The sequence below is a fragment of the Zootoca vivipara genome, chromosome 1, assembly GCF_963506605.1.
Source record: "Zootoca vivipara chromosome 1, rZooViv1.1, whole genome shotgun sequence".
Taxonomy (NCBI): Eukaryota; Metazoa; Chordata; class Lepidosauria; order Squamata; family Lacertidae; genus Zootoca; species Zootoca vivipara.
The window spans coordinates 110,106,919-110,118,143 of NC_083276.1; the positions used below are offsets into that span (position 1 = coordinate 110,106,919).

The 11,225-nt window shown below is 41.6% G+C and overlaps 1 protein-coding gene across 2 annotated transcripts in view; it reads left to right on the forward strand.

The window, feature by feature from the left end:
* CERS6 (ceramide synthase 6) overlaps nucleotides 1–7,445 on the forward strand; it is an 82,092-nt gene extending 74,647 nt beyond the window's left edge. Inside the window, exons 9-11 of one of the 2 annotated variants that reach the window (XM_035133147.2) lie at nucleotides 3,032–3,188; nucleotides 3,971–3,994; nucleotides 4,671–7,445. In XM_035133147.2, the coding sequence (XP_034989038.1) occupies nucleotides 3,032–3,188; nucleotides 3,971–3,994; nucleotides 4,671–4,832 (343 nt within the window). In that variant the 3' untranslated portion in view covers nucleotides 4,833–7,445. The remainder of the gene's footprint in view (nucleotides 1–3,031; nucleotides 3,189–3,970; nucleotides 3,995–4,670) is intronic. The other variant, XM_035133156.2, reaches the window with a different exon arrangement.
* Nucleotides 7,446–11,225: the final 3,780 nt, after the last annotated feature.

The following is an 11,225-nucleotide window of genomic DNA, read 5'->3' on the forward strand; positions in this document are numbered from 1 at the left end:
TATGAATGATAAACTCTTTTGTCTTAGCTAAGCAGAAATAGCCAGGTCATGAAAAAGGCTCTGCTCTCCAACTGATAATCTGCTTCTTCTCTGTTTAGTTGACAGTATGGATGTTTATGGGGGATTGTTTTAGTGTGCATTTTAGTGATATTTTTGAAACGTGGTTTTTATACTTCAGAAGCCACTTGGAAGCCTGTTTTTTTGCATTAAGCGGCATATAAATTAAGTAATGATACTAACAGATTCTCATCAACTTAAAATGGAATAATTTCAACTTTTTCCAGATGCACAGTTTTTTTTATTGGAACTGGTCTTAACTCCTCTGTAGCCAGTCCAGGGTTCCTATAGGTCAGTATTTACCAAGTTGTGGGTTGCAAACCACCTGGATTAGGGCAATGGGGAACCGGTGCAAATCCCTGCCAAGCCATGGGCTTTGTTTGATAGCTGTGGTCAAGTCGTACTCTCCAACTTGTTTGTATACCACCCACTGTTACTTCATGTTTCTGCATTTGAGGTCCTAGCTACTTTCTCACATTTTTGGGGCTTCTTTGTCCTACCCAAAGAACATACAAAAATCAGTAAATAAATACATTTCCCCCTCCAAATTAAGCCCTGAGAAGATTCTTCAGAGCCTTTTGTCTGATTAACTTGAGTGTTGTTGTTTTTTGCCATGAGTCTCATTCTCCATCTCTCATCTGAAGTTATCCTGGCACCTTTACTTTAGTTGCCTCTGGTCCCAGTTGTCAGCCATCCCAAGTGTGAGGCTTAAACCCAGCCATGCTGATGATGTTAATTTTCCACCACAAAAGTTTGCAGAACAGTACAGCATTCCAAGCCAATGTATGTCAAGAGGATTCACTGACACAAGCCCGATGCCATATAGACAGCTGACGTTAGCTTGCTAAACATGCCACCTAGTGGTTAAATTCAGTCTACTACATCTGCAATTCAGCCAAGAGTCTTTTATATCAATAAATACCAATTTATTATGACATAAACTTTCATGGAATTATAGATCTATTGGTCTTTAACATGCCACAAAGCTCTCTGTAATATTTGCTGCAAAAGCCGAACCCCTGGAGAAAATGTATTAATTCAGTGAGCTATCATCCATTTTAGTTCCCACCCTTTTGTTGTTGTTGTTGTTTAGTCGTTTAGTCGTTTCCGACCCCATGGACCATAGCATGCCAGGCACTCCTGTCTTCCACTGCCTCCCGTAGTTTGGTCAAACTCATGTTCATAGCTTTGAGAACACTGTCCAACCATCTCATCCTCTGTCGTGCCCTTCTCCTTGTGCCCTCAATCTTTCCCAACATCAGGGTCTTTTCCAGGGAGTCTTTTCTTCTCATGAGGTGGCCAAAGTATTGGAGCCTCAGCTTCAGGATCTGTCCTTCCAGTGAACACTCAGGGTTGATTTCCTTCAGAATGGATAGGTTTGATCTTCTTGCAGTCCATGGGACTCTCAAGAGTCTCCTCCAGCACCATAATTCAAAAGCATCAATTCTTTGGCGATCAGCCTTCTTTATGTTCCAGCTCTCACTTCCATACATCGCTACTGGGAAAACCATAGCTTTAACTATATGGACCTTTGTTGGCAAGGTGATGTCTCTGCGCTTTAAGATGCTGTCTAGGTTTATCATTGTTTTTCTCCCAAGAAGCAGTCGTCTTTTAATTTCGGGACTGCTGTCACCATCTGCAGTGACCGTGGAACCCAAGAAAGTAAAATCTCCATTTCTTCACTGCCTAGATTAGTTTGTACAATCTTCAACACGGTGGTGTTCTGTTAATAATTGATTAGTCCATTAGGGGATTCAAAGGGTCATAGATCATTCACACCAAAATGAGATTACGGGAACTGATCAGTACTACTTCAAATCACATGTTATGCTAGTGTTGATGCAGGGCTTTTAATATGCAGGAACCAGTCCTGGTAAGCATTTAGATGAATATGTTAGTTCACCCAGATTGAATTTCCCAGGTTGATAATTCAGAGGTGAAATAATGAATAAATAAGCAGAGATGGCTAAGGTGAATGAGTGTTTTGTTTGGGAGACTGTCTTGGAAGCCTCATCTTGAGTTCCGTCACAGAAGAAAGCAGGAACATACCGTAAATAAAATGCAATGGGAGTCATTGGGAAAGCAAAGCAATGTGTAGACTTGTCTGCCATGAAACAGGGTTTCTCAAATTTCAGGGCTCATTTTGACCCCTTGATGAGCTTATAAAGGTGACGTTGACACTGACCCAAATTCTTAGGAATGTAAATGAAATAAAAGTCAAGAAATAATATGTAATCGACAATTTTCAGTGATTAGCAACTCATTACTAGGAATCATAACATGTAAGGAGTAAGGAAGTAAAACAAGTGAAAAAATAGCATTCTAATGAGATTTATGGCCTCTAACAAGTGTATGAATAAGTCAGGGCAGCAGGTGGGGTCGTAACTCAATAAAAGCTTGCAGTTTTCCAAATGGCAGCTTCCTTCTATGTCTTTGTGGGAGGTGTTGGAATTATTACTTTGATGCTATAAAAATAATTGTTTAAAAAGTCAAACTCTGCACCTGTATACAGTTTCTTTTAGCAACGAAACAGCGTGGTCTGAGAATACTGTTGTGTTGTGGAGGCATCTTACAGAGGCTCCTCATTGGCAAAGGAAGGGCATGCCCTTTATTTCTGAAACTCATAGTTCCTAATTATTCCCCACACACTACGTCTCACAACCCTATTTTAAATCCCTTTTGACCCCCTATTGACCCGTAGGTCTTTATTCACCTCATGGACAGTTCCACTGACCCCAGGAGGTCAGTATCAACCACTTTGGGAAGCCATGATGCAGATGTATTGATTTTAAAGCATTCTAGAGCTTGTTCATATTGGAGATCATTGATAATGTGGATGGGCTCACTTGAGTGACCAGTTTTCATGCTCTGTTATTACATTCACAATGACTCCAGCAGGGGTGAGAAGCATTGTTGAGAAATGAACCATCTCTCTGTTGTTTTATATTGACTTGCCATTTTCTCTTTTCTCCAGGGTATTGAACACAGTAATATTTGAACTGCCTGAAGTAGCTGGTGGCTTTCCTTCTTTGACGATCTTTATCACTTTACTTCTGGTACTTCAAGTTCTCCACTGTTTTTGGTCCTATCTAATACTAAAGGCAGCCTATAAAGCAATTTTGAAAGGCAAGGTAAGGGGAAAAAATTAAAAACTGTCCCATGCTTTCTAGTGTGCAATCTTTTTTTCATAACACAAATCGGCTAGCACAGGTCCCTCAAGTCACTTGACTTTATCGATCCATGGCAAAAACTTGTCACTCCCTTCCAACAGACCCTTCAAGTCTTGAAAACTGTATGTTTAATATTGACTGCCTGAGCATTCAGTTGAATTGAGCATGGGCTACCCCAGTGCAGCTGTTCCACTTAGGCTTACCTTGGTTCATCTATGGAACTTGTTTTCTGTAACCAGAGAAACTGCTATACTTCTCAAGGCCACAAGCACATGATATTGGCTGGAATTTGCATCTTCCACTTCAAATGTAAACTTGTCCGGAAGCTGCTATCAGTTCCAGTTCACTGGCAAACGCATTTGTATGATCTATGCGCTTGCAAACATGGGTTTGCTTGCTTCCATGCATTGCATTTTTTCTAAAGGGTTTCATAGGTACACCTTGAAACTGCAATGTGCAAAGCAGCCCTGAGCTTTCGCCCTAGGGCTCTGGAATTCAGAGCTCGCTCTGCAACCCCATAGTATTGCAGTGTAGTCTGTATAGACAGTAACAGGGTGCTACTGTGTCAAAAAATGTGGCTTTTATGGAGTTGAGCCGTCAGTGATTCTGGTAGTTCTCTCTCTGTTCTCTCAGATCCGCATTTTGTTCTCTTCCATCCTAGCAGAAGTTGCTTGTTTAACACCAAACAATATGTGTCTTCTTTCTTAACCTTCTTAATTATTTTCTTTCTGCTGCCTTTGAAGGCTGGGAAGTGGAACCCTTTGCATGTAAGTTTCCCTGAGGGGAAAATGAACAGGCATGCCACACAAACATTATTATTATTATTATTATTATTATTATTATTATTATTATTATTATTGCATTTTTCCTCCTTCTTGTTGTCTTTCTGCACAGTCACTCTGCTTAAAATGCACGCTTGTTGAGGGCTTACAAGCCCAAAGGTATTGAACATGTTCTCAGGTGTGAAAGAGAGAGATGTATCAGTTTGTTTAAACGTGGGAAATACACCTCCCTGCATTCTGCAACCGACTTCCTTTCTCTACCTCCTCACATCCTGCCTGCAAGACCAGAAGTGAGCTGGGCTGGAAGAAGAAAGGCTTGAACTGATAGTGTACACGAAGATAAGATTGGGGGGGGGCGTGATTTAGGTCCTCTCACCCATGTGCCCCTCCTTCAATGTTAAAACAACAAATCTTCACTTTATATGAGACAGGACAGACACAGTTGTCCCCCACCAAACTATTGTGTGCAACACTCAAAAGCAAACAGACGAGAAGTTTTAAGAGTAAAGGCTAGATGGAAGCTTGATAGGTTATGTTTAACTTCGGATTTGGGATGTGTGAACAAGGGGAGGGTTGATTTAATTTCCGTTATGCAATAACCTCCAGTGTGTTACCTCCCCTTCCCCCCTTTTTCTCACCCATTTTTTCGTTTTTTTTGCAGTCGAGGGATGACCGAAGTGACATTGAGTCTAGTTCAGACGAAGAGCCCACCACAGCTCCTCATTCAAAGACCTCCCACAGCTCAGCCACCACCAATGGGACGAGCGGAACAAACGGAACAAATGGGTATCTCACCGGGGGCAACTCCGCAGAGGAACACTAATCCCTGGATTAAACACGGATACATGAACAAGATGAACTGTTTGCTACTGGAAGTCAATCGGTTGTGAATGCTGGGTTTTGTTTTTCGTTTCGTTTTGTCTTTTCTCCCTTCCCTTATTCTCCCCTCCCCTCAACATCAGAGAAAAACAAAACATAAGGAGTATTTAAAGCTTCTGATAGCGCACTGCTGTGTTTCCTGTTTGTGAATGACAGCGCCACACCATGTTCTTTATGTAGGCATGCTGTATGTATATAGATATATATATACATGACCAGATGGGAGCAGTACTTTCTTCTGTAGGCTTGGATGATTATTTATTTTAGATCTTATTTTGGGGGGTGACCTGTGGATGAAAGGGAGCAAGATTCTCTTTCAGACTTCACATCAGGGCCAGGGACTGCCAGGTTTTAAGGTACGTTTCCGTGCTTCGTTTCTCTAGCCCGGTATCTAGCGTTACGACAAAACTTTATAAAAGTTCCTCTTTAGTTCTACGTTGGTTTTGTTTTAATTTGCTGTTTTTGTGCTGAGGGATGCTGACTTTAGAAGCTCGCAATACAAACACAGTGGCCGCTCCCCTCACCCTAGAGAGGAGTTTTAAAATGGTGCGGTGCATTGGTATTTCTAAACCGCCTGGATTGGGGCCAGCCCATATGAAACCGTAGTTATTGTAAGATGGGACTTTAGCCGTCTTACAAAATTGGTGGCAAATTAGATCAGACCTCACTGTTTGTGCAAATGCCCAAACTATGTTTACAGCAGGTAGGAAGAACTCAAGTCTTACAGATGAGTCCTGCCTAGCAGTTTTAACCTCCAGTTTGATTTTTTAAAAAATTCTAGAGATGCCTCTTGTTTAGTTTCAGAAGAAAGATGCTTACTTGAGCGCATAGTCATGTATACAAAAGTTGCACTTGATCATATTTAGAACCGGCATCAAGAAGACTAGAGGCAGAAAAGAATTGCTTACTGGGAGTAAAATAGTTACAAGACATTGGGGAGATATTTGCATGGTGCATTGGCAGCCTGTGTCTGGACTGTACCACTGCATACAGCATTTGGGGACTCAGTTGACTGAATACTTTTGCCATGCAAATATATTCCATGTATATAGACGCTAGAAGTTGTGGGATAGGTTGAAGATGTTCTAGCTTAAAGCCATTCTCCTGTCAACCAGGGAATTGTTTTATATGGAGGAGCATTAAATCACGTGTGCCACCCCCTTTTGCCCTGAAGTGGTACAGTCCAGACACAGTTATACTTCCTCGCATACTTTTGTGAAAAATTAGGCCTTATTGAGGAACCTGTGGCCCTCTGATTATTGTTGGACACCATCCGTGACCTTTGCCAGCTCTGGCTGGGGCTGATGGAGTCCAACAACATCTAGGGGTTTTCCATCCCTGTTCTTACTGCCTGAGGTTTCTTTTACGTGCCTGCTAGAAAGCTTTTGCCCATACTTAAAATAAACATTAGGCAGTTCATTCGGGACTCAATGAGGAAACAGACCACCAACCCTTGTAAGCAACCCTGCTTGGTGTGAGGTTGTGTTCTTGTAGATTGTGTGGCTGGGTGGCTCTGGTTTTAAGGGAAGAGAGTGCCCTGGTTCTTCCCACTTCCTCAACTTATTTGTGGGAGGACAGTTTACCTAACACTGGTCCTATGCCACACCACAGAAGAGTCCCCAAGGGAACTTTGATGGTTGTACGAGTCTCATAGCAGTCTTTTCTCTCTTTCTTAGCCCACAACACTTGCAACTATTGGCGCCATTGAGCGCAACCCAGGAACATTGAAAACTGATGGCTAGATGTACCCCAGTATGAATCAGCAACAAGCATCCAAGGCTCTTCTTAATTACTAGAGAAATACAGCTGGCAGTAACTGTAAGCCTGTTGGTTTTCTGCTAAAGACTTACCTGTAGCTATTGATATGTTCTTAAAGGAAATCAGCAGGAATAACAAGAGTTAGATCCTTCCCGCCACTCTCCAATCTCTCTGCAGTAGAGGTTTCCTTGTTTCCCATAAGATCCTTAGATAAAGCGACCTTTCTTTCACGTTATTTCTGTGCTTAGTAAAGCCAGTTTTGGCAAAGGAGACAACTTCTCTTTTCTGTGTGCCATTTTTTGTTTTCTGTTGGTGTTGGGCACAGAGGTAACATGTATGCCAAAGAACTACATGCAGGGAAAGAGGGAAAGAAGCAAGAAGCAATTGCTTGGAATCGTAAGAGCCCTGTCTCCCATCAGAAATTATTTTGAGCCATAAATCCTTTTTGCACATCTCCTGCAACCAAATCACCCTTAACATTTGCTCAAGCCATACAGTATTTATTATACTCTGGCTTTATCCTATACATGAGAGAATGGAAAGGTGGTTGTTCTTTGCAGAGGAAAGGTTATTTTTCATCACAATTCACGCGGCCATTTTTGAAGCCAACCCAACAGAACGTGTTTTTGGTTAATAGCTGTTCCCTAGTGGGTTGAGGTGTGTTGGATTGGTCTCGTGAATCTCGACGCAACAAGTTAAGATTCCATTTCTGTGTTATGTTCATTCATGTTGCGTGTGTTGATACTTCAACAATGTCACTTCAGCCCATGAGAACCCAATGGAAAGACCAGCCTCTTTGGGGGGGGGAGTTATGTGACATGTGCCAACATGCAAAACACAAATTAAGGGCGCTCATAAAGTGAATGGAGTAAAAGTAACTCGAGAGCTGAAGAACAGGAAGTATATTAGAGTGGAGGGATATAAAACAATATCAGAACCACTTTGGATGTTGGAGATTAGTTGCCACTAGAGTCTCTCTTTCCATGCTGTCGTTTAAGAGTCATTGTGGGTTGGCTCTTAAGTTTGTCTCATAACTAATAATCTGGTGCATCTCAGTTTTGAGTCCTCTATGCAGCATAGAACTTGAATATAGAGAGTTTGCATGGGCATTGGATGTGAAGCATTGACATAATAAGGCAAAGTGGATGCATCAATAGTTTATATTCAGTTTTTTTATTAGTTTTACAACAAACACCGATTGGGAGGCTGGAACTTTCAAAATGCTCTATGGCATTGCTTAGGCAGGCGTTTTGGACAGAAGTTTGGTTTTCCCAGAATGTGGAAGCATTGCTTTTGGAGGGAATGTTAAACCGACAGCTGCCACCATTAGCTTCTATAAGCTCACACTGTCGCAGTGAAATGCACAGTAATCAGGTTAGGGGGAGGAAAGCTCCTGAACCTTGCCTCAGGCAGCCAGAAAACTGTTACAAAGCACGCTGTGAAGTTAGCTGGGTTACAAAATGGCTTCATTACAGCTCAATCTTAAACACCAAGGATATATAGACAATTTGATGCTGTTGATGCAAGGATTGAAATGAGGGAGAATACGCTTTGTAGGCCCGTAAGCTCAATGTTAGCCTGCCACTATGGTGTTTTCCAAGTGCCACTGGATCCAGGCAAAAAGAAAATGTAATCAATCACAGGAAGCCCTTCTAGAAACAAACTGGTATTCAGTTTCCTGGATTAGTATTATCAAAATTGCCTTGTGTAAACAAGCTCTTGTTAGGGGGAAAAAAAAAGCTCTTTGGTTTGATCTCTTTTAGCAGTAGAGTAAAAGATGCAGTGACCGAAATGTGTAGCGTAGCGACAAAAATGAAGAAAAAAAACGGTGTGTGGAAGTTAGTAGCCATTAGCTAGAGCGAACTTTTTTATTAGCCAGCTCTTGGGGTAGTGAAGTAAGATCTATTGTTGTGTGCATTTACTCAGTTAAGTATTGGCATGGAACACACTTTTTTAAAAACAAACAAACAAACAAAAGTGTGTGTTTTAATGTATATTTTTAAAGTGGGACAAATGAGTGCAGACCAGGTATCTTCAACATATATATCCACTTGAGGATGGAAGTGTGGGGTTTAATTTGCATTCTCCATCCCGACTGTAGAGTGCCAGATTTTAAAAAATGCCAAAAAGAAATATACATGTATCCTCGTTGCCATTTTTGAATTTGTTCAACACATGACTTCATTTCTTGTGCAGATACTTTCCATTCTCCCAGCCACTCACTCCTTTGTGTATAATTATATCCGAGGCCTGGTTCACAGAAGACCCAGCATGTAGGCTGCAAATCTGGCAGGATGTGGGTTCAGCCTGGGATTCACTCATGCTTTCCCCCCTCTGCGTGCAGAACCTTGAATTTGATCTTGGGCCGGTGCGCATTATCTGTGCATCCTTTTTTTTTTTTGGCCGCACACTTCAGTGGGGCTTGCTGGCCTGTCTAAACCCTACCTGATATTTAAGCTCCTATACCAAGAATTGCCAAGAGTGGTATCTTTGAGATGCTGCAGGACTACATTTCCCATCATCCCTGATGACTGGCCATGCTAGGCTGAAGAGAACGGGGAATCCAGCAACATCTGTAGGGCAACATGCCAGCTATCCCTGCTGTATACAAGGGAGAGAAAGGAACGATGAGTCCCAAGCTCACCTCCTGTACCCTGCCACTGCCATAGTCTACATGCCACTACCCTCTGTGAACTAGCCCAGAGTTTGTTTACAGGGGAGATTATTCCAGATGGGTTGCTAAATGAGAGCAAACGGTGTGCACAGAAATCTTAGCTTCCCTTAGGAAGCATTTGCACGGCACATTCTCCCCCCTTCCTGCTGTCATTCAGTGAAGCTGGTTTCTTCCTTAACAGCTGGCATGTGAAGGTTGCTGTTGTAACTTGCAAGGAACTAATGAGCATATAATCCCCGAAAGCCTAGATTTGGGGCTGTAGGGAAAGGAGGTTAATCGCCAATCTTCACACATAATCAAAAAAGTGACAATATCAAGCCATGGGGGTGATCATGGTGGTTCTTTTATCAATTAATGCACCTTTCCTTTCAAGTCATTCTGCTACTGGAACGGAGCGTGTTGCAACAAACAATAAAATTATTGTGTGTGCCTGCGTGCGTGCGTGCATAGGTGTGAGCGTGCTGTATTTTGCAATAAACTATGGGCAGATAGTTGTGTAACCCAATGCCAGCTTGTTTTGAATGTCTTTACATTGTACATATGAAGGCATAGGTTACACGGTATTCTGGTGGTTCAGGTCAATGTTCTTCTTCTGCCATTCCCTTTTGCAGTGTATGGTAGAGGGTTCTGAATATAGGGCTATTGAAGTCCATATTTCTCATCTCCCCAAACTCATACGCCATTAATTTCAGCTTTCTGTAAGTCCCACAAATGAGAAGAAGATGGGATTTCTTTATTTGCTCCCTCCTCCCAATTGTTTTATATTTACCGGTATTTTTATTTAAAGGCTGCCTGGTCTTATATTTCCTCCTGTATTCATTACTTGTCAAATAATAAAATTACAACCGTTCTGTTAGGCCACTGTGAGAATGACCAAAATACTCAAAACCCACAGTGTTTAATAAATGGAGTTGCCTTGAAATCACAAATCAAAACTTCAAAAATCCTCTGATTGCACTTAGGCATGACTTGAATGCGATTTGGTTTGTTTGGATTCTACTTGGACGTTGTTAAAACTGCCCATATTTTTTAGCTTCTCCTTTTAAAAATAGTTGTCTTGGTATTTATTCATTTGTTTATTTATTGAAAAGTTACTTAGCACATTTTTCCTTACAAGGAAGTTCCAGTTGTAATGACAAAGAAACTGAAGCAACTGAACTGATCTGCTTGTATAAAGTTATACACTTAGGAAATAGCCTCCACTTACTTTATTGGAGGGCAGGAGAGGGTACGTGTATTTTGATAGTATTTATTTCGGCCTTAATTTTAGCCTAGGGCTTTAGTGATGTGTAGGTTGACTAGGACCACCGGTAATGAGAATCATCTCAAAGAAGAACGGTACACGCTGGTTTGACACACAAGAGGGTGTTTTTCTATCTATCTCCCTGCAAATTTCTAAATACTGAAAACAGTAGCCACATTTGTGTGCTCTGCATGGTGGTTACTTTCAGCAGGTCAGGTCAGGACAAAATGGTGCAATTTTCCACCTGTGTTTTCAAGACAATCCAACAGTTTGAGGAACTCTTTGAACTATAACTTACTGGTATATTTCACTGTCAGAAATACAGCACTGTGTTTTAGCCTTGGATTTTGCTTCTGGGTTTCTTTTCTCTCCCCCCTCCCCTTTTAAATATGAAAAATTAAAATTCTTCCTGGAATATTTGGATCCAATCAATATTGTGAATTTTGATTTGAAAACACTTTCATAATAAACACTAAAGTATTAGGCCTCTTTACTTGCCTTCTTTGCAGTGTGTGTCCATCACCTTGTAATACTGGTCTGTTTACATCTCCCCACTGTCTACTCCAGGCATGTCAAACCTGGGGCCCTCCAGATGTTTTGGACTACAATTCCCATCTTCCCCAACCACTGGTCCTGCTAGCTAGGGATCATGGGAGTTGTAG